Consider the following 27,238-nt stretch of genomic DNA (forward strand, 5'->3'; position numbering starts at 1 on the left):
TTTTTTTTTTTAAGGCAGGTCTGTCATTTTTGAATACTGTAAAACTGTGACGAGCTTTATATTGAAGTTGTATTTTAATATGGCCGCTTTGAATCCTTACACAGAAATGTTTTGGGAGTTGTTAAACATGTCCCAAAGAAGCAATATTTAATAAAACTAGGATGTAAAAGTGACACTCACTGGTGTGTGTGTAAGCTCTCTAGAGTTCTTAGGGCCTCCCTTCATCTTTAACCTGGTGGGGCCAGTCAGATTTTTAATTACGTATGTCTGAAATTTGGCCAAAAACTTTTTTTTTTGTTTTAAGGTTAATGTAGTTTCTTCAGACATTCCTAAAATTTAGCACCTTGGTTGTTTGTCAGTATAGGATTTGGGTAAAATGAAAGAACTTTGTCTAAAAAGAGACAGTAAGTGATTTATAATGATCAAGGATCTCAAATAATGCAGTTATTCTCATGTGTGAAGAAATGGGAACCTTTTTGTTAGGAAAATGTCATGTAAAGGATACTTTTGCATACAGCATTAACTAGGAAGCAAAGAACTTGAATGCTCTAGTTTGCATGAAGTTTCAGTGACATTTCTTTATCTTATTTAACTTCTTACCTTTCCCAACACAATTGGGGTTGTTCTGAGCAATCTCAATTTAATTAATTGTCAGCAAAGCAATAGGATATTTTGCTGGACACAACCTGGTCCAGTCCACAGTGCAGGGCCTGTCTAGGGTCCAGTGGAGTTTCTGGCACTGGTACCTCTCAATAGGATTTCTTTCTAGAGTATTATACTGTCTCTTACAGCCAGTCAGGACTTTTTAAGCTTTGATGAATATTATCTGATTCAAATATCTTCTGATAACTTGATGTTATTTGGAGCAGTTTTTTTTGTTTTTGTTTTATGTGTTTTAATGATACTCATGCTGAGTTATATCTAGCCAATATAATTAGTCCTCGATGAAATTTTAGATGTTTGTCTGATTCCATTTGAAGATGATTAATTGAGATTCTAGAACTATAACCATCAGATTCTGGTTTTAAGCATCTCACTGCAATTGTATCATATATGCTCAACTTTGCTTGAATCTTCGTTTCCAGTCAGAGTTGAGGCCTTCTTTGTCTTCTGTGTCTCATTTCTGCCTTCATCTCCTGCTTTTCACCCAGCTCTGACACTTTTCCAGAGTGGGTGACTAAACTCTTCTTCTTCCTTTAACCTAACCCTTTTCTCCTTCTGTTTTCAGTTCTCTTCACAGTGGTAATCACATGGGTTTGGCAATCTAAGATGGTTTGATCAGGAGTCAGCCCTTTTCTATTGGGAACTGAATCCTATCTTTCATGTAGAAATCTACATGTATATACAAGAAATGTATTTTTATCTGCAGGATATTGTTTCAAATAATTTTATGAATAGAATTCACTTTTCAGGTATTTTCTCTTTTAAGTGTGGTTTTGAAATGTTAATTGCATTTTTATACATGATGCATTCAATGGCTACTTTTTCTTAATTATAACACCTTTGAATGCATTGTGTAAACCGAGTAAGATAGGATTCAATGAACAGAATTTGATTTAAGAGTAAACCAGTGAATTTGAATTTTGATATCATGCTTGGTACTTGGAATTGGTATATACTTTATTAAAGCTTGGAAATACTTAGCATTTGAATCGTAACTTTCATCACAAACCATGTCTTTTGCCTCTTTTGTTAACCAGGTTCAATCAAAGAAACTGGATTCCATAGTGGTTTTTCTCTAGTAGGTGGTTTGACTTTAAGGTGTTTTCAATGTGATTTTAGTATTTACAGTAATAAATAAAATTTATACAAGTTTCAGAGAACTACCACCTCTCTAGTTAATTTTGGTGAAGATATTTTGGGTTGTAGTTTTGGTTTAGTATTAGTTTAACCCTGAAAGAAGACATTGGCCCTGATCTGCCCTTTTCAAAATGTCATTTTAAAATGTATAGAAGGCCTTTTAGAGTTAGGAGGAAGGCGATAACTTGATCAGAGCATGGCCAGTTATTAACCGCAGGAGTTGAACCTTGTTTAAAGATTAGCTGGGTTAAGAGTAGGCATAAAGTTTTGTCTGCCATGTTTTGTTTTTTCTCCAAAAGAAATACCAATTACATTATTTTCTTTTTCTTCTTTTTTTTCCATTAAAAACTTCCATGTCTTGTTTTTTTTTCTCCAAAAGAAATACCAATTACATTATTTTCTTTTTCTTTTTTTCCCAGTAAAAAAAAAAGACAGAGTTGCTTCCATGTTGCTCAGGCTCACCTTGAACCTTCTAGGTTCAAGTGATTCACCTGAGTACTGGGAAGACAGGCATGTCCCACCCTTACTTTCAAATGTTCTTAATACAAAATTTATACTTTTAAAATTTTTAAGAAAACTTATGAAAACTCAGAGAAGGATAAATGTTAATGTAGGGTTTTGTTGAAGTTTTCATTTGCTTTGATGGGATGGCGTATTTGGATTTGCTTTGGATGGGTTTAATATTGAGGTTAGTAAGATCAAATTAAGAGATACCTGCCTGTACTGTATTTTGAGTCTTCAGATCACCAGATCTGGTCTCTGTTTTTTATAAATTGTCCCCACTTTCAACTAGCCAGTGATTTGATAAAATTCTTTGTCCAATAATGTAAACTGATGGATAAAAGGGCATATTTATGTCACTATAACGTGGGAACTAGCACTTACCAAGAGCTTACTGTGTGCCAGGCATCATACTAAGTGTTTCCATGTGTATAAATGTCTCTCGTCACACTGTGAGGTAAGTAAGTATTAATAACCTTACAGATGATTAACAGAGGCACAAAGAAGTAAAGTAATTTATTAGGATTAAAACTAGAATTAGCTAAGATCAAGCTACAAAAACTTGGTAGTTTGAACCCAGAACTAGTGCACCTTAACACTACCTATGCTGTGAGTCTTAGAAAGCCTTCTCTGTTTACAGCCTTCATTCAAGGTCTTTTGATTACACACAATTTCAACACGTTTTCCAAGCTAAAGAACTTCACTAAAAGCATCTAAAACAGTGACTTTTTCTCACATTATATTGATAATCTAATGTATTCTGACAGCTGAAATAACCGTGGTGTACATTTTCTGAAGGCTTCAGCTTGTGACTGTGCAGTCCTCCCTCCAAATCCAGGAAACACGTTATCTACGTTTGTCTCGCCAGGTGCTCCAATTATGGAGATTCTGGCCCTAGTATCACTTTAGCTCATGCCGGGGAGCACACAATAGAATAGACCTGCGCATCAGTCAGATGGCAGGCATGGTCTATTGATGACTGGGATTGTCTGCGGTTGTCCTATGGCGTTAGGAACTAGTTAATTTTCTAGAATTGCATAATTCAAGAAATGTGCCTTGAGTACTCCATCTTTACAATTTAAGGAGTCAAAGCAGGAATCCGCATATCATGAGTGGTTAGAGGGCTAGCAGGATTTTTGGGGAAATGAGAAAGTCTAAGGGCTTTAATCACAGAGGCTGCAACTGAATGTTTCAAGTCCACAAACCTTAGGTGGTTCCTTTAAGAAGTGGAGGAGCTGCAGCTTCCCGGATGTGGAAGAATGGCCCCGCCCCTATCGTCTGTCACAAATTGTATTGTGGTACTCAGTGACGCTAAGCAACACCAATGGTGGGGAATAGTTTCTGGGTGGGGCTGCGCCTGCGCCGCCTGGAAGCTCCTCCAACGCTTGCGCGCTGTAGGAACTTCCCAGGGTTCCCTGCGCGTGCGTACTGCTGCCAGCCCCCCCCCCCACCCCTTTCTCAGCTCGGGGCTGAGACATGGTGCTGTCAGAACTAGCGGTGCGCCTTAATTGCGCTGAGTACAAAAACTGGGTGAAGGCAGGACACTGCCTGCTGCTGCTGCGCAGCTGTCTGCAGGGCTTCATCCGCCGCGAGGTCCTCTCATTCCATCGCGGACTGCTCGCTGCAGTCCCTGGCCTTGGTCCCCACGCCATCTGTCGCGGTGGTTCCCGGTGCAGCCCACGCGCCCGCCAGGTAAGCTGCTGGCCCTGGGGCTGGGACAGTTCCCAGCCTTTCCCCAGTTCCTTGAACTTGTCTTTTTTTTTCGAGGGGCGGGGCTGCTCCTGGGGTGTTCCTATTTCTGCTGCCCAGCACGCCTGGGTCTCATCTCATGTCTGCCCCCTGTAGTTTCAGCCTCAGTGTGTGGTGTGCACAGAGTGGAAACGTGAGATCTTGAGGCATCATGTCAACAGAAATGGAGATGTGCACTGGGGAAACTGCCGGCCTGGCCTCTGGCCCGTGGATGCTTGGGAGGTAGCCAAGGTAAGCACTTGCAGCCTGGAGGAAAGCCGAAGGCAGGTCACCTGTTGCCCCAGGGCAGAGGATGGTTTGTGAGTGAAAGCTGAGACTTTCGAAACTACAGGTACAAAGAGATTAGTTGGCCTAGTGTTCTAGTGGTTAAAGGCTGTTTGGACCCATCCCAGTGCACTAAAACAGAATCTTTTAGCTCTTCCTTCAGGCTTTTGAGCTTTGCTTCTTGGAAGCTATAGTAAAGATTTCAATAAGAAATGCTGATGCAAGATGTGTAGTGAAGCCAAGTGCTGTGGCTCATGCCTGTAATTCCACCACTACAGAGGCCCAGGCAGGGTTGCTCAAGTTTGGGGATATCCTAGGCTATGTTGTTTAAGACCTTGTCTCAAAAGAAGGGGAAAGAAGGTACAGACCAGGGGACATGGAAGAAGAGATAAGGTGTGCCTTACGGCAGGATCATTAAAAGGCTCATTTTGCCCGCGGAGTGCCTAGCCAAGGTATAAAATTTTAGAAGGTAGAACTGTGATGAGTTATGAGATAGATGTTGTTAGGCCTGTCTTTAGATTTTGGCGCTGTAACATACTGCCTGGGCTGATTGGGAATTTGTTTTGATTTCTTGATGTTTCCTGGAAGCTCAGTAGTGAGTGGAAGGATGGGTCAGAAGTAGCCTCCTAACACAAGGTGACTTTAGGAGTTAGTATATGGACAAGTACACAATTGCCAGGTGGAAGGGGGGCATTGCTGGGACTGCAGTTAACATGTTGAGTCCACCTCTGTTCTCTCCGTCTTTTCCAGTTTATTAAGACAAGATCTCATGTAACCCAGGCTGGCCTTGAACTCCTAACCATCCTGCTTCCATCTCCCAAGTGTTTTGGATTACATATATGTACTACTATACCCAACAGTCCTTTAAAAAATAAGATTAGAAAGTTTCTATTGGGGGCTAGAGAGATGGATCAGCGATTAAGAGCGGTGGCTGTCCTTCCAGAGGACCTGAATTCAGTTCGCAGCATTCAAATAGCAACTCACAAATGTTTGTAACTCCAGTTCCAGGATACACAACACCCTCATACAGTTATGCATGTAGGCAAAACACCAGTGCACATGAGTAAAACTTTAAAAGAAAAGTTTCTATTGGGCTGGACTCGGTGGTGCCTGCCTGAAATCCCAGCACTGGGAAAGTAGAGGCAGACAGATCTATTGAGTTTAAGGCCAGCCTGGTCTACATGGCTAGACTACATAGGGAGACCCTGTTTCAAAAAAAAAAAAAAAAAAAAAACAAGAAAAGTTTTATATGTCAGTGTGTGAGTGTATGCCATCTGTATTCCGGTGCTTACTAGAGCCAGAAGAAGGAACTGGGTCCACTGGAGCTGGTGTAAGAGGTGGTTGTGAATCTCCCAACATGGGTAACTTCTTCCTCTGGCCTTCTGTTCCTGGAGCTCTGTATTCCTGTCCTTCTTCTGGAAGAACAGTAAATCCACGTAATCACTGAGCCATCTCTCCAGCCCCATCCACCTTTTTATTGCTGCAATAGTGTTTCCAATTTTTGCCTTTCCCTCGAGCATATGGGGAAAAACACCTTTGCCTAGAGAAATAAAACCCTTCCCTTTATTGTGACTGGCTTGGACCCATTTGGACTCTATTATGGCTTTCATAGCTTTGGAGCCCTTCTGAAACCCGTGCCACCTCTCTTGCCAGCCTTTCCTCCCCTTGGTTGCTGGCCACTTGCAAACCACTTAGTTCAACCTTGTGTAACTCCATGGTCTCAGTTCCTGGGTTCCCTGACTTAGCATCCTTCATCTACTCTACCTCAGCACCCCATTGTCTACCCTCACACAATCCCTGTCCACACAGAAAGGCTAAGAATCTAACTTGGGCTTGCTTTTGCCATTCTTCCTCAAACACTTGACCTTGCTCTTTTGTCTTCCACTGCTTCTAGGTACTGGGCAGTTTCTCTTCTGCTTGACTTTATCACAGTTGCCTAGTTCTCACTGCCCACTCCTTTGGTCTAACTCAGTCCCAAATGACTCTGGTGCTCCCTGTACTTACTGCCAGCCTTTGGAATACCAGTATGCACATCCTGCAGGAAGCTTTGTGACTGCTTCCCGACTGGATTGTTTTCTTGCAGTGGAATATATCTTTTTTTTTAGAGCTCTGATTGAGAATAACTTTTTTCTTTTGAGACAGGGTCCTCTGTGTATCCTTAGTTGGCCTAGAAGTCTATGTATATCAGCTGGCCTCAAACTCAGAGACCTGCCTGCCTCTGCTTCTTGGGTGCTGGAATCAAAGGCACATGCCACTGCTCCCAAATGAGAGTAATTTTTCATGTTTTTCATGTGTCTTCTACTCTAGCAGATGCTCTAGTCCTGTAGCAGGAATGTGCCTTGAGACTTGTAGTTTGGTAAAGTTGCTACATCCAGGTGTTAAGTTTGCAGATAGTTCAGGGAAAAAAAATATATTCAGCATTTGTGCGACTTATTTTAGAAGATTCAGCTAAAGACAGGATAGTGCTACAGTGAAGCCTTCCAGTGTGTCTAGTGTCTCAACCCTAAGCTTTCTGTCTAACCCCTGTATGGGACCTACTCACCTCACACCATTGACGTCATAATTGCTGACGCTCAGATTTCTTTATACCATATGCTCAGCACAGTGCTTTTTCTATGCCCACTTAACTTCCTCCTCACACCATCCTTTGATGTGTATGACGATACTTAACCCCTAATGACCAACTGAGACTGAGGATTAGGTAGGTAACTTGCCTAAGGCCATAAGGCAGTAGCCTAGCTGGTGTTTGAACCTGGCTCTGTTATACTCCAGGTTATGGTGATGGGTAGAAGTTTCTCATGTTACTAAGGAACTGTCTACTCTTTAATGACAGGCACTGCAGTTTTACCAAGGAAAAGAGGGGAAAGCATTTATCTTTTTAATATATACCTCTAAGACAGGACAGAAGCTGATGGTACATAGCTTAAATTTCAGCACTCAGGAGACAGAGAAAGTGGATCTCTTTGAGTTCAAGGCTAGCCTGGTCTACATAGCAAGTTCCAGGACAGCCAGGGATACATAGTGAGACTTGTCTCAAAATAACAAAAAAGACAAGAGGCTGGGCATGGTGGCATCCACCTTTAATCCCAGCACTCAGTAGGCAGAGGCAGGAAAATCTCAAGAGTTTGAGGCCTCCCTGGTTTACATAGTGAGGTTCAAGAAAACCAGTTACACCAGCTATATGTAATATTGCAGAGGGATAGTGCAACCCTTCAATTAGTCCCTTGCCAAGGCTTAGTATGATATGACCTTTCCAAGTTGCATTTTGAACTCATTACGTTCTAGCTTGAAACTTCAGGGGATAAGAGAACATTAGTCATCATTTGGGAAATGGAGAAAGAGTTGGAGGACACTCAAGTGACCTGGTACATTCTCTTACGCTAGGCCTTCATGCCTCGAGGACTGGCAGACAAACGAGGACCTGAGGAATGTGATGCAGTTGCTCTTTTAAGTCTCATCAATTGCTGTGATCACTTCGTGGTTGATCGGAAGAAAGTCACAGAGGTAAGAGCTGTCAGATTCAGAACTGTCCACTCCGTAGTGGTCAATACTAGGAAGGCTGAAATGAAACGCTGATGATCAGCCAGCCATGTAGGCATAGCATAGCAGCACTCAGAATGGCAATAGCAAAGAAAGACTTCAGTCCAAAATTGGCATCCCTAAACAGCTCTTGGGCCTCATATCATATGTACCTGCTGTGATGTCCAAGAACCTGAATATGAATGTGGTCAAGCACTAACCCTATAGCTCTCTAAAATTAAAGTTTCCTGACAATTTGTTACTGTGCTTGTATAAAGAAAAACATTTAATTGGGGCTGGTTTAATTCATTGTTGGCATGGTGGGAGGCATGGTAGCATGTAGGCAGACGTGATGCTGGAGAAGGAGCTGAGAGTCCTGGATCTGCAGGCAACAGGAAGAAAGAGTGATACTGCGACTAGCTTGAGCTTCTGAAACCTCAAAGCTAAGTAGTGACACACTTCCTCCTATAAGACCACACCTACTCTAACAAGGCCACACCTCCTAATAGTACCACACCAAATGAGCCTATGGGGGCCGTTTTCATTCAGGCCACCACAGTGCTATACATGGAACTGAGATTTATCTTCTCTGTTCTGCCATAAACAAGAGCAAAGTTGTTTTCTATATAAAAAATGGGTCTGATATTGAGGAAATGGGTCAGTCAGTAGGCAGACATGAGGACCTCAGTTCAGATTCCAAGCTCCTACGTAGCTGGGTGTGACAGTGTTCATCTGTCACCCCAGTACTGGGGAGAAGGACAGAGACAGGGCTTGCTGGGCAGCTTGTCTAGCATAACCAGTATGCTCCAAGTACATTGAGAGACCCTATCTCAAAAAATAAGGTGAAGGGTTATGGAGGAAGATACCCTATGTTGGCATTTGGATTCTACACAGACACAGGATCATACATGCATAGAACACATACGCAAGACAGAAAAACACAGGGCACTGGGCAGTGGTGACATGTGCCTTTAATTCTAGTGCTCAGGAAGTAGAGACAGGCAGATCTCTGTAAGTATGAGGCCAGCCTAGTCTACAGAGTGAGTTCCAGGACTAAAACTTTAAATAAAAATACAGAGTTAGGTGTGAAACTCAGTGGTAAAGTGCTTGTAAGGCATGCACAAGGCTCTAAATTCCATCCTTGTCCCCACAATTACAAGCCAAAATAAAACAAACAACGGAAACAACACTGGCCTTCTACAAAATAGCCATGAGATCAAGTTAGGTAGAAGAAAATATAAGCACTAATGTGCAATGCATGTCAGGGGAGATTGTTCTCCCTGTCGCAGAATTCCAGAAGGTTTTGATTTTCCACTATATCGCCAAACAATAACCCTCACTCATCTTTAATTTTGAGGCCCTTGAAAAGAATGTGTAGAAGTCTTGGGTTATTTATAATATTGGTCAAAAATGATACTATTTCAGCAGCATAGCAGCAAGTGAAGATAAATTGATGATATTAAATCTCCCCCCTCCCCGAGATGAGCATTTAACATAGTGGTTAATCTCCTCTTCTAGTCAAGAACACAGACCATTTGAATTGTCTTTAAATATGTAGTAGCACCGTTTTTCTCATAAGCAAAAGTTTATTTTGTTTTCATTACGGTTTCCACATCAGAAATCTCCCTTTACTCAACTTCCTAGCACTGGATGGGATTTGAAAGATTTTGTGCATTTGTGAGTTGTCTGCTGCAGCCTGAGGTTATATCTGGAGCCAGTATACTTGCTCTGTAGCAGGTTGTTTTAAGTCATTTGGGAGAAAAAATATGCAAAAAAAATTTTAAAGGAATAAAAACTTTATCTTAGTTAGGGTTCCTATTGCTGTGCTATTTGCCATGACTAAAACCAACCTGCTTACACTTCCACAGCACAGTCCATCATTGAAGGAGGTCAGAACAAGAACTTTGACAAGGGCTGGAGAGATGGCTCAGAGGTTAAGAGCATTGCCTGCTTTTCCAAAGGTCCTGAGTTCAATTCCCAGCAACCACATGGTGGCTCACAACCATCTGTAATGAGGTCTGGTGCCCTCTTCTGGCCTTCAGGCATACACACAGAAAGAATATTGTATACATAATAAATAAATAAATATTTAAAAAAAAAAAAAAGAACTTTGACAAGGTAGAAACCCGGGGGCGGGGGGCAGAAGCTCATGCAGAGGCCATGGAGGAATGCTGCCTATATAACAGGTGGCACCACCCACAGTGAGGTAGGACATCAGTCAAGAAAATGTACCACAGGCCAATCGATTGGAGGCATTTTTTAGCTGAGGTTACCTTTCCCAAAATGACTCCAGCTTATGTCACAGATATGTGCAAAGACATCTGGGGAAAATGATTTTCAGGGCAAAGGATGGAGATTTCTTTGTTTTTCTTGTTTATTTTCTTCTTGAGACAAGGTGTCACTGTGTGTGCCTTGAACTCATGATTCTCTTGCCTCCCAAGCGCTGTTATTTCAACTGCATGCCACCATGACTGTCAACCTTTTTGTTTAAAGAGCGATTATTTTTATTTTATGTGTGTGGGTATTGTGTCTGCATGCATATCTGTGTACCATGTGCATGTAGTGCCAGTGGAGGCCAGCAGAGGATGTCAGACTCCATGGACTGGAGGTATAGTCTTTCTTACCTGCGATGGAAGTGTTGGGAGTCAGGTGCTCGTAACCACTCAGCCACCTCTCCAGCTCCTTCTTTGTATTTCTCTACCTTGATTGTCATTCTTGTGTCACTTGGTTGAATAATTCCTTAACCCTTGACAGTCTTCTATACCCCCAAATCTGGCTTGCAGACCTACTTTATTTATCCTATCTGAGTTTACAAAATTATTAAGTTTATTTATTTATTTATTTATTTATTTATTTATTTTTGGTTTATCGAGACAGGGTTTCTCTGTGGTTTTGGAGCCTGTCCTGGAACTAGCTCTTGTAGACCAGGCTGGTCTCAAACTCACAGAGATCCGCGTGCCTCTGCCTCCCGAGTGCTGGGATTAAAGGTATGTGCCACCATCGCCCGGCTGTTGAAATATGAAGCGGCGGGGCTGCGTCCCCAACACCCCGGCCGCTTGGCTACCTTATGCCCGGAATAACAACACACAAACTGTATTCATTTAAAGAACTGCTTGGCCCATGAACTCTAGCCCTTACAGGCTAATTCTCGCACCTGGACTAGCCCATTTCTAATGATGTGTGTAAGCACCCCAAGGTGCGCTTACCGGGAAGAGTCTAGCCTCCGTCCATCCTGGTGTCTCTGCTCCAGCAGAGCTGTCGGGTCTCTCCGGGAGCAGAGCAGAGTCTGACCTCACTTCCTCTTCTGCCCAGAATTCTATTCTGTTTACTCCTCCCATCTATGTTCTAAGCTGAGGCCAAGCAGTTGGTTTATTATAACTTAACCAATGAAATCAACAGATTGATATATGACACTCCCACATCACCCGGCTTAAGTTTATTTAATTTTTTGTCATTTACTATATGTATATGAGTATTTTGCATACATGTATGTATGTGCACCATGTGTCTACCTGGTGCCTGTGGAGGTCAGAAGAGGGTGTTGTAATTTAAAAAGCAGCACAAGAGAGAAAAGACCACATGGCAGCTCAGATGGGGGGGATTGTTAGGGGAAGTGAATGGGAAAATGGTGGGGGAGAGACCAGCCTCTGGGGACAAGAATGGCAGAGGAGAAGAGAGAGGCAGAAGAAGAAAGAGGGAGAAAGAGAGACAGAGAGAGACACAGAGAGAGACACAGAGAGAGAGACAGAGACAGAGAGACAGAGAGACAGAGAGAGAGACAGAGAGAGAGAGACAGAGAGAGAGACAGAGAGAGAGAGAGAGAGAGAGAGAGAGAGAGAGAGAGAGAGGAGAGAGAGAGAGAGAGAGAAATAGGAGGTGGACAGGGCCCATCTTTTAAAAGGGAACATAGCCAATGTGAACAGAAGGTGCTCTTAATGGCTACAGCTGAAGATGGATCCATCCTGTCAGGACCTCAAAGGCAGCTAGTACAGATGCCTGAATACTAACAGGGCATCAGATCTCTTGGAGCTAGAGTTACAGAGGTTGTGAGGCTCTGTGTGAGTACTAGGAACTAAACCTAGGCTCCTTGAAAGAGCAACAAGTGCCTTTTTTGAGGGAAGGAGTTTTAAAACAGGGTTTCTCTGTAGCCCTGCCTGTCCTGGAACTGAGCAAGTAGATCAGGCTGGCCTCAAACTCAGATCCAGCCGCCTCTGCCTCCGAGTGTCGGTATTAAAGGTGTGCACCAGCACCGCCTGGCCAAAAAGTACTCTTAACCACCAAATGCCGTATATTTATTTGGTGTGTGTATAAGTGTGTGTGTGTGTGTGTGTGTGTGTGTGTGTGTTTGCATGTGTAGATGTGGTCATGTAACTGTAAGAGGATAACTTTCTTTTCTTTTTTTTCGAGACAGGGTTTCTCTGTAGCTTTGGAGCCTGTCCTAGAAGTAGATCTTGTAGACCAGGCTGGCCTCGAACTCACGGAGATCCACCTTCCTCTGCCTCCCAAGTGCTGGGATTAAAGGCCGCCTGGCGCGGATAACTTTCAAAAGTCAGTTCTTTCCTCCTACCTTGTGGGTCCCAGGGCTTGAAGGTTTTCAGGCTTGGCAGTTCCTGCCAAGTTCTAGCCAGTCCCTGTCTAGTTATTTTTAAGACAACTTTTGAATTAGTTGTCATATCAGAATTTCTATCTTTAAAATAACAAATAAGATCTGGTGACAGTGAGTTCACTCCTCCCATAGCAACAAATCACAAGGTTAGTAAGCTGCTGTTTAAATGGGACATCCATTCTCTACTTCATGCCTATCCCTCTGCCTTCATTTTCCTAGCTGTTTGAACCAGCTTCACTAAGGTGTCACCTGTCCCTTGAGAACATTTCAGTATGTGACTCAACAGAGATTTCACTGCTTGATAGATGCCCTCGGGGCAGGCACAAATTAAAGGGGCTAAAGGCTTTATTGTATTGTATATGTTATTTTAAATACTTGCTAGAGTAAAAGCAAGGCAACAGGAACAGCTGAGCATGCACATGAACTGTAAGTAGAGAACATGCTGGGAATGTCTTGAGTCTTTTGAAACAACAAAGCCTGACCCTGGTGAGTCTTGTCCTCCAACAATGTCACACAGCTCCTAATTCTTCCCAAACAATTTCCTGTTGGTGGAGGCTGCGCATTTGTTTCCAGATACTCAGACCTGAAATTTCACTGAGAAATCATATTATTTGCAATACTGTTTGGCCAATAGCTTAAGCATATTTTTGGCTAATTCTGGTTGGTGTACAATTTTATTTATTTATTTATTTTGGTTTTTCACGACAGGGTTTCTCTGTGGCTTTGGAGTCTGTCCTGGAACTAGCTCTTGTAGATCAGGCTGGCCTCTAACTCACAGAGATCTGCCTCCCGAGTGCTGGGATTAAAGGCATGTGCCACCACAGCCCAGCAAATTTTTATTTATGCCTTTTTATTTGTTTTTGGTATGAGTGCTCTGTCGATTGCATTGGGTGGGTTACTCAGTCTAGGGGTTTGTAACCCACCCTGCAATCAGTTACTCCAGGGTCTCGGAGGGGCGCTACCTGGAAGGGAATGAGCTAAGACAGAAGAAGGAGGCCAAGCAGATTTGTCAAAGCCCCCTTTATTAGGATCATGGTTGCTGTTTATATAGCCCCTGAATGAGGGCTTGGGGGGTAGGGAAACGAGATTCTTGCCGCGTGTTCCAGGTCACGTGGTTCAGGTTCATCACGTAGGCCAGGAGGTTATGGACAGGTAGGCCAAGAAGTCACAAGTTGCCACACCTGGTTCCCTGGATAGCTGGAATGTGAGGCAGGTTCCGCTAACAGATAACAGCTAATTGGGTGTGGGCAGGTTCTGTCAATAGAACATAATTATGGGTGTGGGGTTCCCTGCAAACTCCCCAGGGTGATGGTTCCTGTAATGATTTTTAGGGGGGAAATGGCTCGTGACAGTGCTCCATCTGCATGTACCCCTGCACACAAGAAGAGGGCATCAGATGCCATTATAGATGGTTGTGAGCCACCATGTAGTTGCTCAGAATTGAACTCAGGACTTCCAGAAGAGCAGTCAGTGCTCTTAACCTCTGAGCCATCTCTCCAGCCCCCCTCCCCCCCCCCCGGCTAATTTTTTATTTCTTAAATTAACCCATTTCTATTATTTTGTATTTTACCACGAGGTTCATGGCCTACCAGCCAGGTTCCAGCTGGCAGCTTGCATCTTTTTCCTCTGGCAGCTCCATGGCTTCTCACTGACTCCACCTACTCTCTATCTCTTTCAACTTGGCTATGTTCTGTTGAGCCATTGGCCGAAAGCAGCTTCTTTATTAACCAATAAAAGCAACACATATACAGAAGGACTTCCCATACCAGTTCCCTAATTGGGGATCAGCTATTCAAAAACATGAGCCTGTTTGAGGCTCATTCAATTCATCCTACATTCTACTGTGTGGGTTCCAGGGACTGAATTCAGGCTCTTGGGCTTGGCAACAAACACCTTTACCAGCCCAACTCCGTTTTTTTTTCTGTAGGTAATTAAGTGTCGGAATGAGATAATGCACTCTTCAGAGATGAAAGTATCATCTACATGGCTTCAAGATTTTCAGATAAAGATCCAACATTTTCTGAATGAATTCAAGAATATTCCAGAGATTGAAGCAGTACATTCCAGAATAGAACAGGTAAAGATGGTCTACTTAAATGAGTGCTGGGATTATGGGCATGCACCACTATGCCCATCTGAAACTTCATTTAACAGTTCTGGTATACAAACCTAAGGGGTTTAAAACATCCATAGTCTTTTTTGATGTTAAGTCAGGTGTGGTGGTATATGTAAGTCAGCACTTGGTACACTGAGGCAGAAGTATGGCTATTTCAAAGGTAGTCTTTATTACATAGTAAGCTCCTGGGAAGCCTGGGCTACTTAAGAAGTAAGGTGAATTTGATGTTTATTTAAACTAAAATATATTTATTATTGTTGCAGTACTGATGATAATCACACACAGATCCTCATTTCTGACAAGCACTCTATACTCCTAGTCTTTATTTTATTCTGTTATTATTTGGAGAGCCTACTTGGGGTAGAACCTAGGGCTGGGCCTTTCACATGGCAAGCACTTTCTCACTGAACTACAATCTTAACCCCAAGCTAAATTTTATAATGTGAACAGAGGAAAAACTGCTGGTATAAAATGTGGACTTAACAGAGTTTTTTTTGTTTCCTTTAATAACTGTGTGGTTAAAATAGGTCTATCTAGATAATGGTATTTTATTATAAATCCTTCAAGTTACCCAGTAGAATTTCTTTTCCATTAATATTGTTCATTTATTTTGTGTGTATATGTGTGTGCATGTGTTTCCACATTGATGTGCACACGTGCATGTGGAGATCAGAGGACAACTCCTGGGAGTCTGTTCTCTCCTTTGACTTTAAGAGATCCAAGATATCTAAGGTTGTTAGGCCTGCACTCAATTACAGGCTCTCTCTTATTGCAGTACAAGTGGCTGAGGGTGTGGCTTGCTGGTAGGGTTGTTATCTACCAGCAGGCCACATCCTCAGTTAGTCCCTGAGTTCCATCCCCAAAACTGCAAACAGTGATACATCTTAAGAATGAACTTTTAATGTGAGGATGAATCTTAGAGAAGTTGGAAGAGGAGTTAGATGTGAATATGATCAAAATACATTTGTACATTTATGAAATTCCAAAAGAATTCATAAAAAATATTTTAAAACCTGAAATTTAAAAAATAATTTGTTCATGTATTTGTGTGGTCACCCCATAGCTGTTGACATCTGACTGGGCTGTTCACATTCCTGAGGAAGATGAACGAGATGGGTGTAAATTTGAAATAGGAAGTTACTTGAGTGTGAGCCAAATCCATGAAATTGAAATGGAATTGCTGAAGGAAAAACTGCAAGATATTTATCTTCAAGCAGCAGAAGAAGAGGTGTTGCCTGAAGAGGTAAAGGAAAGAATGAAATGTGAGGAGAAAGAAAGATGATAGCCAGAGCAGCAATAGTAGCTCGTTTTGACACTGTTTCTATTGCTGTGATAAACATGATGACCCAAAGCAGCTGGGGGAAGAAAGGGTTAATTTAGGCTTATAGCTCAGTTCACACTTCATCACTTAGGGAAGTCAGTGCAGGAACCTGGAAGCAGGGACTGAAGCAGAAGCCATGGAGGAGCACTGCTTACTGGCTTCTCTTTGCTTGTTCAGCCTGCTTTCTTATACAACTCAGGCCCACCTGCCCAAGGGTGCTATTACCCACACTGAGTTAAGCCTGGCCCTCCCACATCAATCCTTAATCAAGAAAATGCCCCACAGGCTTGCCCATGGACCAATTTGGTGGGAACATTTTCTCAATTGTGGTCCCATCTTTCAAATATCTCTAACTTATGTCAAGTTGACATAAAATTCCAACCAGATCAGACACAGAGAGCCAGGTTTTTTATTTTTAAGTCAAGTGATTTCTTTCTTTCTTCTTTTTTCTATAAAATTTATTTATTTTTATTTTTTCCCATGATATTTATTGAGCTCTACATTTTTCTCTGCTCTCCTCCCAGCCTCTCCCCTCCTCACTTCTACCCTTCTCCAAGGTCCCAATGCTCCCAATTTACTCAGGAGATCTTGTCTTTTTATACTTTCTACTTCCATGTAGATTAGATCTATGTAAGTCTCTCTTAGTGTCCTCATTGTTGTCTAAGTTCTCTGAGATTGTGGTTTGTAGGCTGGCTTTCTTTGCTTTATGTTTAAAAAACCACCTATGAGTGAGTACATGTGATAATTGTCTTTCTGTGTCTGGGTTACCTCACTCAAAATGTTTTCTAGTTCTATCCATTTTCCTGCAAAATTCAAGATGTCATTATTTTCTGCTGTATAGTACTCCATTGTGTAAATGTGCCACATTTTCCTTATCCATTTTTCAGTCAAGGGGCATTTAGGTTGTTTCCAGGTTCTGGCTATGACAAACAAAGCTGCTATGAACATAGTTGAGCACATGTCCTTGTGGCACCATTGATCATCCTTTGGATATATACCCAAAAGTAGTATTATTGGGTCTTGAGGAAGGTTGTTTCCTAATTTTCTGAGAAATCACCACACTGACATCCAAAGGGGCTGTACCAGCTTGCATTCCCACCAGCAATGCAGAAGTGTTCCCTTTTCCCCACAACCTCTCCAGCATAAGTTGTCATCAGTGTTTTTAATCTTGGCCATTCTTACAGGTGTAAGATGGAATCTCAGAGTTGTTTTGATTTGCATTTCTCTGATGACTAAAGGATGTTGAACATTTCCTTAAGTGTCTTTCAGCCATTTTAGATTCCTCTGTTGAGAGTTCTCTGTTTAGGTATGTACTCCATTTTTTATTGGATTATGTGATCTTTTGATGTCCAATTTCTTGAGTTCTTTGTATATTTTGGAGATCAGACCTCTGTCTGATGTGGGGTTAGTGGAGATCTTTTCCCATTCTGTAGGCTGTCGTTTTGTTGACCGTGTCCTTTGCTTTACAGAAGCTTTTCAGTTTCAAGAGGTCCCATTTATTAATTGTTTCTCTCAGTGTCTGTGCTGCTGGGGTTCTATTTAGGAAGTGGTTCCCTGTGCCAATGTGTTCAAGTGTACTTCCCACTTTCTCTTCTATAAGGTTCAGTGTGGCTGGCTTTATGTTGAGGTCTTTGATCCATTTGTACTTGAGTTTTGTGCATGGTGATAGATAGGGGTCTATTTTCATTCTTCTACATGTTGATATCCAGTTATGCCAGCACCACTTATTAAATATGCTTTCTTTTTTCTATTTGATAATTTTTGTTTCTTTATCAAAAATCAGGTGTTCGAAGAAGGTGTGTGGATCCGTGTCTTCTGTTTGGTTCCATTGGTCTTTTTGTCTGTTCTTATGCCAGTAGTACCAGGCTGTTTTCAGCATTGTAGCTCTGTAGTAGAGTTTGAAGTCAGGGATTGTGATGCCTCTAGAAGTTCTTTTATTGTACAGGATTGTTTTGACTATCCTGGGTTTTCTTTGCTTTTCCAAATGAAGTTGAGTACCCGTTCTTTCAAGGTCATTGAAGAATTTTGCTGGGATTTTGATGGGCAAGTCAAGTGATTTCTAGAAGTATATATTCTCCCAATGTTTACTGACCAAATTTTCGTTTTATTGTTTTATTTAGTTTGATTTGGTTTGGTTTTCAAAACAGGATTTCTTTGTGTAACAGCCCTGGGTGTCTTGGAACTCACTCTGTAGACCAGGCTGTCCTTGAATTAGATACCTACTTTCTTCCTCCTCCAGAGTACTGGGATTAAACATGTGCATTACCACTACTTGTCCTCTGATCATATTTTTTATTTTTACTTTTTTAACATTTGTTTTGGGTTCTTGTTTTTCGAAACAGGGTTTCTCTGTGTAACAGCCCTGACTGTCCCAAAACTAGCTCTGTAGACCAGGCTGGCCTCAAACTCACTGAGATCTGCCTCCCTCTGCCTCCTGAGTGCTGGGATTAAAGGCATGCCACAACCTGCCAGCCTGGTCATATATTTTAACGAGTATTTTCATTTAGCACAAATTTGATAACTTAGTAAGTGCCCCAAAGTGGAATCGTGGCATAAGGGTTAAAACAGAACTCAGGTCAGGATGCTTGATGGGTTATCAGTTCTCAGGGGATACCCTCCAAAAAAGGGGGGGGGAGTTACTATTGAGCTACAACTCAAGGATTTAGTAAGAGGTCAGTAGTTGGCCTGGGAAGAAGGATGTTCTTAGCAGAAGAATGAAAGGATAGTTTGGGCTGGGCAGTAGTATGATTATGGAGGAGTGTGGCAAGGTAGGGTGGGACTGTCTTGAAAGATTTTCTGTGCCATACCAAGCTGTTTGGACTTTAGTCCCTGAAATCAGTAGGGTAACACTACTGATTTTTATAAGGTAAAGAGATTTTTAGAGTAGCAGATAGTAAGTGTTGGAAATGTGTAGCCCTTCATGTGCAGCTGGTCTGCTGCTTCAGAGGCATTGGTCACTGTACATTTCTAGTTCTCCTTACCCATTTGAGTTGGGAAAGGGGCACCAGGTCTCTCTGTAGAAAAGATAAATATGAATTTTTATGCCTTTTTGTTCAATGGTATAGACAGAAGTTTCTGTACTGCCCAAGTTCTGTAGCCATTCAGTCCCCCCAAAAAAAAACACAGAGAGGCTTATATCAATTATAAATTGTTTGGCCTATTAGCTCAGGCTTATTATTAACTAGCTCCTACATCTTAAATTAACCCATTATTCATATCTCTGTTTAGTCATGTGACTTGGTACCTTTTCTCAAGTAAGGCATCTTCTTTCTCTCTCCCTGACTGGTGACTGACTTTGCCTTTCCTCTTCACAGAATTCTTTTAATCTGTTTGTTCCACCTATGCTTTTTGCCTGGCTACTGGCCAATCACCATTGCATTAAACTAATATGAGTGACAAATCTTTACAGTGAACAAAAACATTATCTCACAGCATTTCCACTTTTTTTCCTTTCAAAACAAGACCCTGAATCTAATCTCCTTTCTTCAGCTTTTTTTCTGACCATTATCCATAACAATTTGTAACTAACATACTAAACAAAGACACACATCCATAATCCATTTTTTGGGAATGTGGGCATAGATTTCTAGGCTCCTTCTTCCTGCTGATTGGGGGTGCTGATAATCTTATGAGAACCTAAAAAAAAATTTAGGGTTATGGTCAAGTCCTGACTGTAGTATTCTGTGAGGCTGGATCATCTCAGCCAGCAGTCTTGAAACTGTTCTGGATGTAGAACTGGGCTATCTGTTCCCATTGGAGATTTTTCAGGTAATCTTCCTCAATCAAACCTTATTTTCCTTAACCCAGAATAAACACACAGCCTTTCATTACCAGTGGAAACAAAATCAATACTTCTTCTCCAAAGTAAAATAAATTTTGAAGTCAATGCATTTTTCAAAATATATATGTTGAATTAATCCAACAGCATTTATAATCAAATGTCTTTTAGCAGCTGTTGCTTCTTCCTCAGCAGTCAAACAATTTAAAGACAACACAATAACATACAGTATCCAGATTATCTGTGTATTTTCTGTCTTTTTGTTGCATTTTTAAAAAACTGTTTCTTTTTTTAAATTTTTGTTTTTTATGACACGGGGTTTTTTGTGTATCTTTGGGTGTCCTGGATCTCACTCTGTAGACCAGGTTGGCCTCAAACTAACAGATCCACCTGCCTCCGCCTATCAAGTGCTGGGATTAAAGGCGTGCGCCATTACACCCTGCAACTCTATTTCTTTTTTTAAGGACTTTCTCTATAATTTTTCTTTTCTCTTCCAAGCTTATGTATATATTTTTTAAACACACTGTAAACTGTTACAGTACTGAGGATGGAGCCCAGACTTTCTTGTTTGAGACGAGGTTTCACTACTAGCACAATACTAAAATTGGGGTGATACAGATGCGAAGATTTTATGCAGATTTGTGAAGCATTCCATATTTAAAAAATACATACACACGAGCACATGACATGTCTCCAGAAGAAATAAAATGGCACCAGCAGAGGTGGCACACTTCTGTAATCCCAGCACTCAGGAGACAGAGGCAGGGGTATGTCTGTGAGTTTGAGGCCAGCCTGGTCTACAAAACAAGTTCCAGTACAGTCAGGGCTGTTGCACAGAGAAACCTTGTCTCAAAAAAAAAAAAAAAGAAAAAGAAATGAGATGACTATAACATCACCCACCTGTAAAGGAGAGAATGGGATAACTAAGGAAAGATTTAAGAGTATTGACTTTTTAACCTTATATACCCTATTGACTTAGGATTTTGTGTCTGTACATTTAATACTATTTTATAGATGTATCTTCTACTAGAAATACTTGTATAGGCAAAAAAAAATCTCAAATGTAAGATAAACACTTTAAACTTGAGTTTTGAAGCAAAAAAAATTGAGGTAATAAGCAAACACCCCCGATGTAGTCTTAGAATTAGCTATACTGGAATATGTTTAGTTTGAGTGAAAGGTACTTGTTTTGTTTGTCTTTATTTATATATCGATACAGGCCTGAAATTTGTAGTGATCTTCCTGCCTCAGCCCTCCACATGCTGACTTCAGACAGGCTGGACTTAAATTCACAGAGATTGACCTGCTTCTGCCTTCCCTCTGCTGGGACAAAAGTTTGAGCTACCACATATGACATGAGTTTGCCTTGTTTTAAAGAATTTGTTTTTGATGGGCTGGAGAGATGGCTCAGAGGTTAAGAGCACTGACTGCTCTTCCAGAGGTCCTGAGTTCAATTCCCAGCAACCACATGGTGGCTCACAACCATCTGTAATGAGATCTGGTGCCCTGCTCTGGCGTGCGGGCATACATGGAGGCAGACTGTTGTATACATAATAAATACATTAATTGCAAAAAAGAATTTGTTTTTGGGAAATTTTGAATGGTATTATTTATAAAGCAATAAAAAATAATTTGTTTTTGATTTGAAGACTTAACCTATGTATGGATGGGTGCCAGTAGCTGGTGTTTCTGTCTTCTGGTAAACATATAGACAGGAACAGGTTGTTTGTTCAGGGGCATGCTCCTGATGCTGAGCTCTAGCTCCAGCCTTGTGAGGCAACCTCCACGTTCACCTGAATTGAATTCTGTTGTGAATAGCACAGAATGGCACTTGTACACTTTCCTCTTGCAGGTCTCAAATCGACTGGATGTGGTGAAAGAGTTTTTGAAAAACAACACAGACCTCAGAAATGGCCTTACAGAAGACATGCAGAAGCTAGACAGTTTCCATCTACAGCATCAAAAACAAATTTCAAAGGACACTGAGAGTCAGACACCTGAAAGGAAGGCTTGAGGTAAGTTTAGGTTCAGGACATTAAAGAGGGACACCAATAGCCTCATCATCCCTTTGTGTGTTTTTGTATGTGAAGCCATATTGAATCAACAGTCTCATTTGCTTTCCTTGTGCCCTTACTCTTCCAAATGAAGGTTAAGTATGGTGGTTCACACCATTAATCTCAGCATCCGGGAGGCAGAGACAGGTGAATTTCTGTGAGTTCAAGGCCATTCTTTTCTACATTATCTATCAAGTTCCAGGCCAGCCAAGACTACATAGTGAGACCCCCTTCTTGAAACGGACAAACGTAGAAACTTTACCAAGGAAAGAACAGTGGACCAAGAGTTTATTCTCTTATTAACGATTCACATATGCCTGTGAAGCCTCAACTCTGCAGACCTGAAGTCAAGGTCTGCTCTTATGTGACATGGTCAAAAACTACTCTGCCTTCAAATGATACCAGGGTGCCCAGCTTTTACTATGGCATTAATTGTGCTTGGCTAGTTTCCATAAGAAAGCTGGTAACATAACCAGCTTGTTATTTTTCTGCCAAATAATAAAAATGGAAATAATTCTCTTTTATTTTATATTGTCCTTTGACAAAATGCAGGCATAATGTGAAGGCCAGTCTGACTTCCAGGTCAGGCATCCTCCTCTGTGCAAAAGAGAAACATTCCCAAAGCACAGGTTTTGTTTTTTTTTTGTCTTGGCCTTTCCCGTGATGCTTCAGATATTTTTCCCCCATATTCATCACCTTGGAGTTGTGTGTTGTATGCAGTGAAAAATACTAGTCTTGTGTTGTTTTTTGCTTTCACCCAGGAACTTTGTGCTGTTTCTTTTTCTGGCTCTGAACCTTTTTACATGGTAATGACTAGGTCTCTGTGAGGGAGTGTTCTGCGCCCTAGCAGAAGTGTACTGTACTCTTCTTGCCTTTGTCTGGAAGTTTTCCTCTGGCAGTGCCAAAATGTGAGCTGAAATGTAGTGCCCAAACAAAAAAAATTTTAGTTTATTTTTGCTTCTGATAAAAGGCAAGAGGAAAGTAGCCATTTTCTGCCATTTCCCCTAAGTATAGAACTGTTGCTTCTGGACTTGAGTAGCCAGAGGGTTGCCAGGCTGCTCAGTGGCAGGCTAGAAAATAGCTTGACTGAGCCTACAACAGAGGGACTAGGCTACTGTCCCAGAAAGGATATCTGGAAAAGATTAGTAGGTGTCAGTTTGCTGTGGAGTGGGCATGAGATGGTGCCTATGATCTCAGCTACTTGGAAGGCTGCAGTGGGGGGATCCGAAGTCCTAGGCCAGCTAGGGCAGCTTACTGAGACCCTATCTCAAAATAAAACAAATCATAAAGAAATGGAGGTGTAGTATGATTGTGGGACATGTATTTACCATGTCAGGCCCTTGAGTCAGTCTCAGCTTCCTTTCCCCAAAAGACAAAGCAAACTTCCCAAACTACTCTTAAGTAGTTTTGTCCCCTGTGCCAAGTGCAGGGCCTAGACCTCGTGTGCTATGACTATTGGTGGAAATGCTACTTATACTCTTAGCTAAGCTGGCTCTTATTCTGTAAAATTAGAAATTTCATCATTCTTTCAAGTCATTCTCTTTTAATACATTCATAAATTCACAGCTCTATTCCTTTTTTCCCCTCTCTGTCCTATTCTCGAACTGTGCAGAAGCCTTGTACCATTGTATGCAGTATTCTGTGGGAGTCAGATTAACTTCCACTTCTCCTTCTGTCTGCTCATTTCCAAGGTCAATGGCATTAGACTGCTTCGGTCACCTTTGGACTTTACTGTGTTCCCAAACCTGCCTACAAGAAATGCTCCATGCCAAGGCTCAGCAAAGATGATTTCGCTCCTTTACCTGATCAGCTGCCTCCCAAGATTGATTCTGCAGAGAGTGGTGGAGAGAGAGACTGTATTCAGCATATATTTTGACTGTAGAACCCAAATGAACGTAAATGTGCCTGCAGCTTGGTTATTTCATTTCCTGGTCGCTGTTTGATTTTCAGTCTTATGTTTTCTTTCTTCCTTCATTTGTTCTCCCTTCTCAAGTTACTTGGGAGGACTTCAAGAGTAAAACAAGATTTGTACTTATTTTGCAACTTTGCCAAAGCAAAAAAACAAACAAACTAATGAAATATCTCCTCCTTTCTGGTCTGGGGTACAAAACATGAAATCTTCATTCACTAACCCACGAAGACCTAGTTTCTAAGTGTAGAAAGTTTAAGAGCTGAACTTTTCATTCTACACCCGTGTCTAGTCAGTTTGTCCTTATCAATCCAACACACAGTTATCAAGAGTCAACCCTGTGCCAGACATTGAAGTAGATAAAAATATAAAAAGTGGTGAAGTCATATCTCACTGCTTTTGTCTTCCACTCTGACAAACCAAAGGTATTGTTCAGAAAACAATTGATGTTCACCACAGCATTGATACCCAACCACTAGTAGAGAGGACCTACCAAATAAGACATAGAACATCTGTACTGTGTTATGTGCCACACAACAGGTAGAAAGAATAATCCCATGCTACCTTACAATAATGTGAATTGCCTATAAAACATCTAAAGTCAAAAAACAGCTGAGAGGGTGGGATGGAACTCAGTGGTAGGGCACTTTCTTGCTCAGCATACATGTTGCCTTGAGTTAGATCCCCGCTCCACTGCCAAAAGAAAATAAATAGAAAAGCACTAGTGCTGCCACACCTGCCATGGTCGCTTCAGACAGACGAAGCCAACGACGGTCAAGCTGCCAGCCAACAATGGAGCACTGAATGCCGACCTCGTTGCTGACCCTGATGAAGCAACAGCCAGCAGCAGCTTTCGTGCCTCTGCCATAAAGTACGCAGGGTCCCACAGGGTCCACGTGCTGCTCACACACTGCTGCCATGCTCAGCTGATGCGGGTCTATTGGCCTGGAAGGACCTGGCTGCCTGTAGCCCATCCTTCTTCCCATACCTGAACCCACACAGACAGGGCACTGAGGTCTCTACGAGCTACCCAGCCCACTCTCCCCAACTGTCTAGAAGAGACTGTTACTTGTTTCCTCTGGCCTATAACTCCATGGCAGTTCAATTTCTCAACCAGGTACAGAAATTCAGTCTTCAGTAATTTGAAGACATAGTATCATTCTACCCCTAAAATTTTAGCATCTGTCTTTTAGGAACAAAGGTATTTGTCTGCCTAGCCACAATGCCATTATCCACTGATAAATATGCAGGTCTGTACACAGCACTGTTAGCTGGTAGTCAGTACATAGTTACTGTTAGAGCTTGATGGCTGCCTTTGTTTTTATTTCTCTCATTCTTGTTAGAACAAGAGACCAGGCCAGATCCTTCCCTAGTCCCTTAAGCTAGTATAGGTAGCCTGCCTATCTCTAGAACCCATCTTCTTGGAAGAAATGACATGTACGTTGAGCTGAGTTTTGGTTATGCCTTCTTGTGCAATGGGGATTGTCTTATCCCAGGATATTTTTTCCAAATTATAATATGTTTAAATATGCTGGCAATAAACCTGGCCTCTGTTTATCTAAGTTGACAAGTCAGCCTAAACCTAGTTTTCATTCTCACCTCTTCACAGTTCATCTTCCTATGTGCTGTGATACCTGCAGGAACCCTTCCAGTGTATATTTACATCTCCGCTACTTTATAAATATAGTTCAAACGGATAGTATAGCCAGACAGAGTGATAGGCACCTGCACTTGAAAGCCTAAGTATATTAGGATTCGCTAAGGGAAAAGAGCTGATAGAATGAATATATATTAAAAGGGATTTATTAGACTGGCTTACAGGATGTGACAGCATTGGTTGTCTCAGTTTGATGCTGCAGGCCTGGAGGATTCCTAGAGAGCTGCTGGTTCTTAGTCTATACTGGAACCCTCAAGAAATTGGATTTAATCCAGCAGCAACAGGATAGTCAAACTTGCCAGCAAGAGTAAGGGCAAACAAGCAAAAGTTTCCTTTTTTCATAGCCTTTTATGTGGGCTCTCACTGGAAGGTGGCCTGTCATGGGACTCAATCAAGCAATATCAACATGAACACCCTTCAAAGAAAAATGATGGGAGGAACAACACAAAGAAAGAGTCATAGCTTATCCTAGTCTTACGACTTCTTCTGAAGTTCTTGGTCACAGGGCCTTTGGAATCCTGTTTGACATGAGTGACCACAAGCCAACCCACTTGCAAATGAGTGCTTTCAGTTCTTTTTAAGTTTTTATTTTGAAATAATTTCAAACTCATAGGAAAGTTGGAATACTCTTTACAGTCCCAAGAAAGAAAGAAAGAAAGAAAGAAAGAAAGAAAGAAAGAAAGAAAGAAAGAAAGAAAGCCCCTCATATATCCTTTATCTAGATTCACAGTGAGAGTCAATCTTTCCTTTTCCCCCCTAGAACACTATGTAACTGAGGATGGCCTTCAACTGCTGATCCTCTGCGTTCACCTTTGGAGAGGTAGAGTTATAGGCATGTGTTACTGTACCTGGATCTAAGAGTCTTTCGTTCTGTTTGTTGTTTCTCTTTCTTCGTTTCTTCCTTTCTCCTAGAGTATTTAACTCTGGTGTATATTTCCTGGCATGTAGGCATCCACATACTTTCTTTTACAACAGCCTTAAAATCAAGACATGTACCATCAAAACTAGTATACAATCCATAATCAAATTTTGCCAATTATCATTGTAATATCCCATAGAACAATATTTGTTTATTATTTTTGGCTTTTCAGAACAGGGTTTCTCTGTAGCTTTGGAGCCTGTCCTGGAACTCATTTGTGTAGACCAGGCTGCCCTCAAACTCCCAGTGCTGGGATTAAAGGCATGCACTACCACCCAACAAGGACTTATTTTTATTGACTGTGTCCTTGAAGATTCAGTTCAAGCCTAAAGTTTAGTGGAATGTCCCTCAGTTTGTTTCCTTATGCCCATCTCTATGGTCTGAATATGGATGTATTCTTGGAAAAATTTCATAGCTTGGGGTGGACACGGTGGTGCACACCTTTAATCCCAGCACCTGTGAGACAAAGGCAGATGGATCTCTATGAGTTTGAGGTCATCCAGGAATATACAATGAGACCCTGTCTCAAAAATATTCATATTGGAACCTAACTCCCAAGATGTCAGTTCCAAGTGGGGCCTACCAGGCCTCGTAGTGTGCCCTTTAATCTAGCATTTGGGAAGTAGAGGCAGGAGGACCAAGATTTTAAAGTCATTCTTAGCTATATATTAAACAAGATTCTCTAGTAGAATAGAACCGAGAGATTGGGGAGGATTGTAAAGGGAATTTATTAAATTGGCTTACATGATATGTGTTTGGGTGGAAGCTTCACCTCAGCTCCTGGCATCCATTTATCCAAAGAGTCTGGATGTTTAGTTGAAAGCATCACCTCAGCCCTTGGTTCCCATATATCCATATGTTTGGGTGGAAGTTCCATCCCAACGCTCTTCTGGGAGTTGCTTCAGTCCAGACTCCACCTCTGAGAAAGCCTGCCAAACAGTGAACAAACACGTGGTTTTCTGGTCTTCCTTTCCCATCTCTTTGCGGGGCAGGAAGGTCACCCAGGAGCAATGGTATTCATTAAACCTGGACTTTTTCTAATTCA

The 27,238-nt window shown here is 41.7% G+C and overlaps 1 protein-coding gene across 2 annotated transcripts; it reads left to right on the top strand.

The window, feature by feature from the left end:
- Positions 1-27,238, top strand: CUNHXorf38 (chromosome unknown CXorf38 homolog). Of its 2 annotated transcripts, XM_050160759.1 has the most exons (7): positions 4-3,993; positions 4,147-4,281; positions 7,699-7,818; positions 14,367-14,516; positions 15,619-15,798; positions 21,507-21,669; positions 23,400-27,238. In XM_050160759.1, the coding sequence occupies exons 1-6, from the start codon at positions 3,778-3,780 to the stop codon at positions 21,666-21,668; spliced, it is 963 nt and encodes a 320-aa protein (XP_050016716.1). In that variant the 5' UTR covers positions 4-3,777; the 3' UTR covers position 21,669; positions 23,400-27,238. The 2 variants fall into 2 exon arrangements, with proteins under 2 accessions (XP_050016717.1, XP_050016716.1); XM_050160760.1 differs by lacking the exon at positions 15,619-15,798 and having other exon boundaries at positions 1-3,993.

The sequence above is a fragment of the Alexandromys fortis genome, unplaced genomic scaffold, assembly GCF_014885135.2.
Source record: "Alexandromys fortis isolate MF-2015 unplaced genomic scaffold, M_Fortis_MF-2015_v1.1 scaffold_83, whole genome shotgun sequence".
Classification (NCBI taxonomy): Eukaryota; Metazoa; Chordata; class Mammalia; order Rodentia; family Cricetidae; genus Alexandromys; species Alexandromys fortis.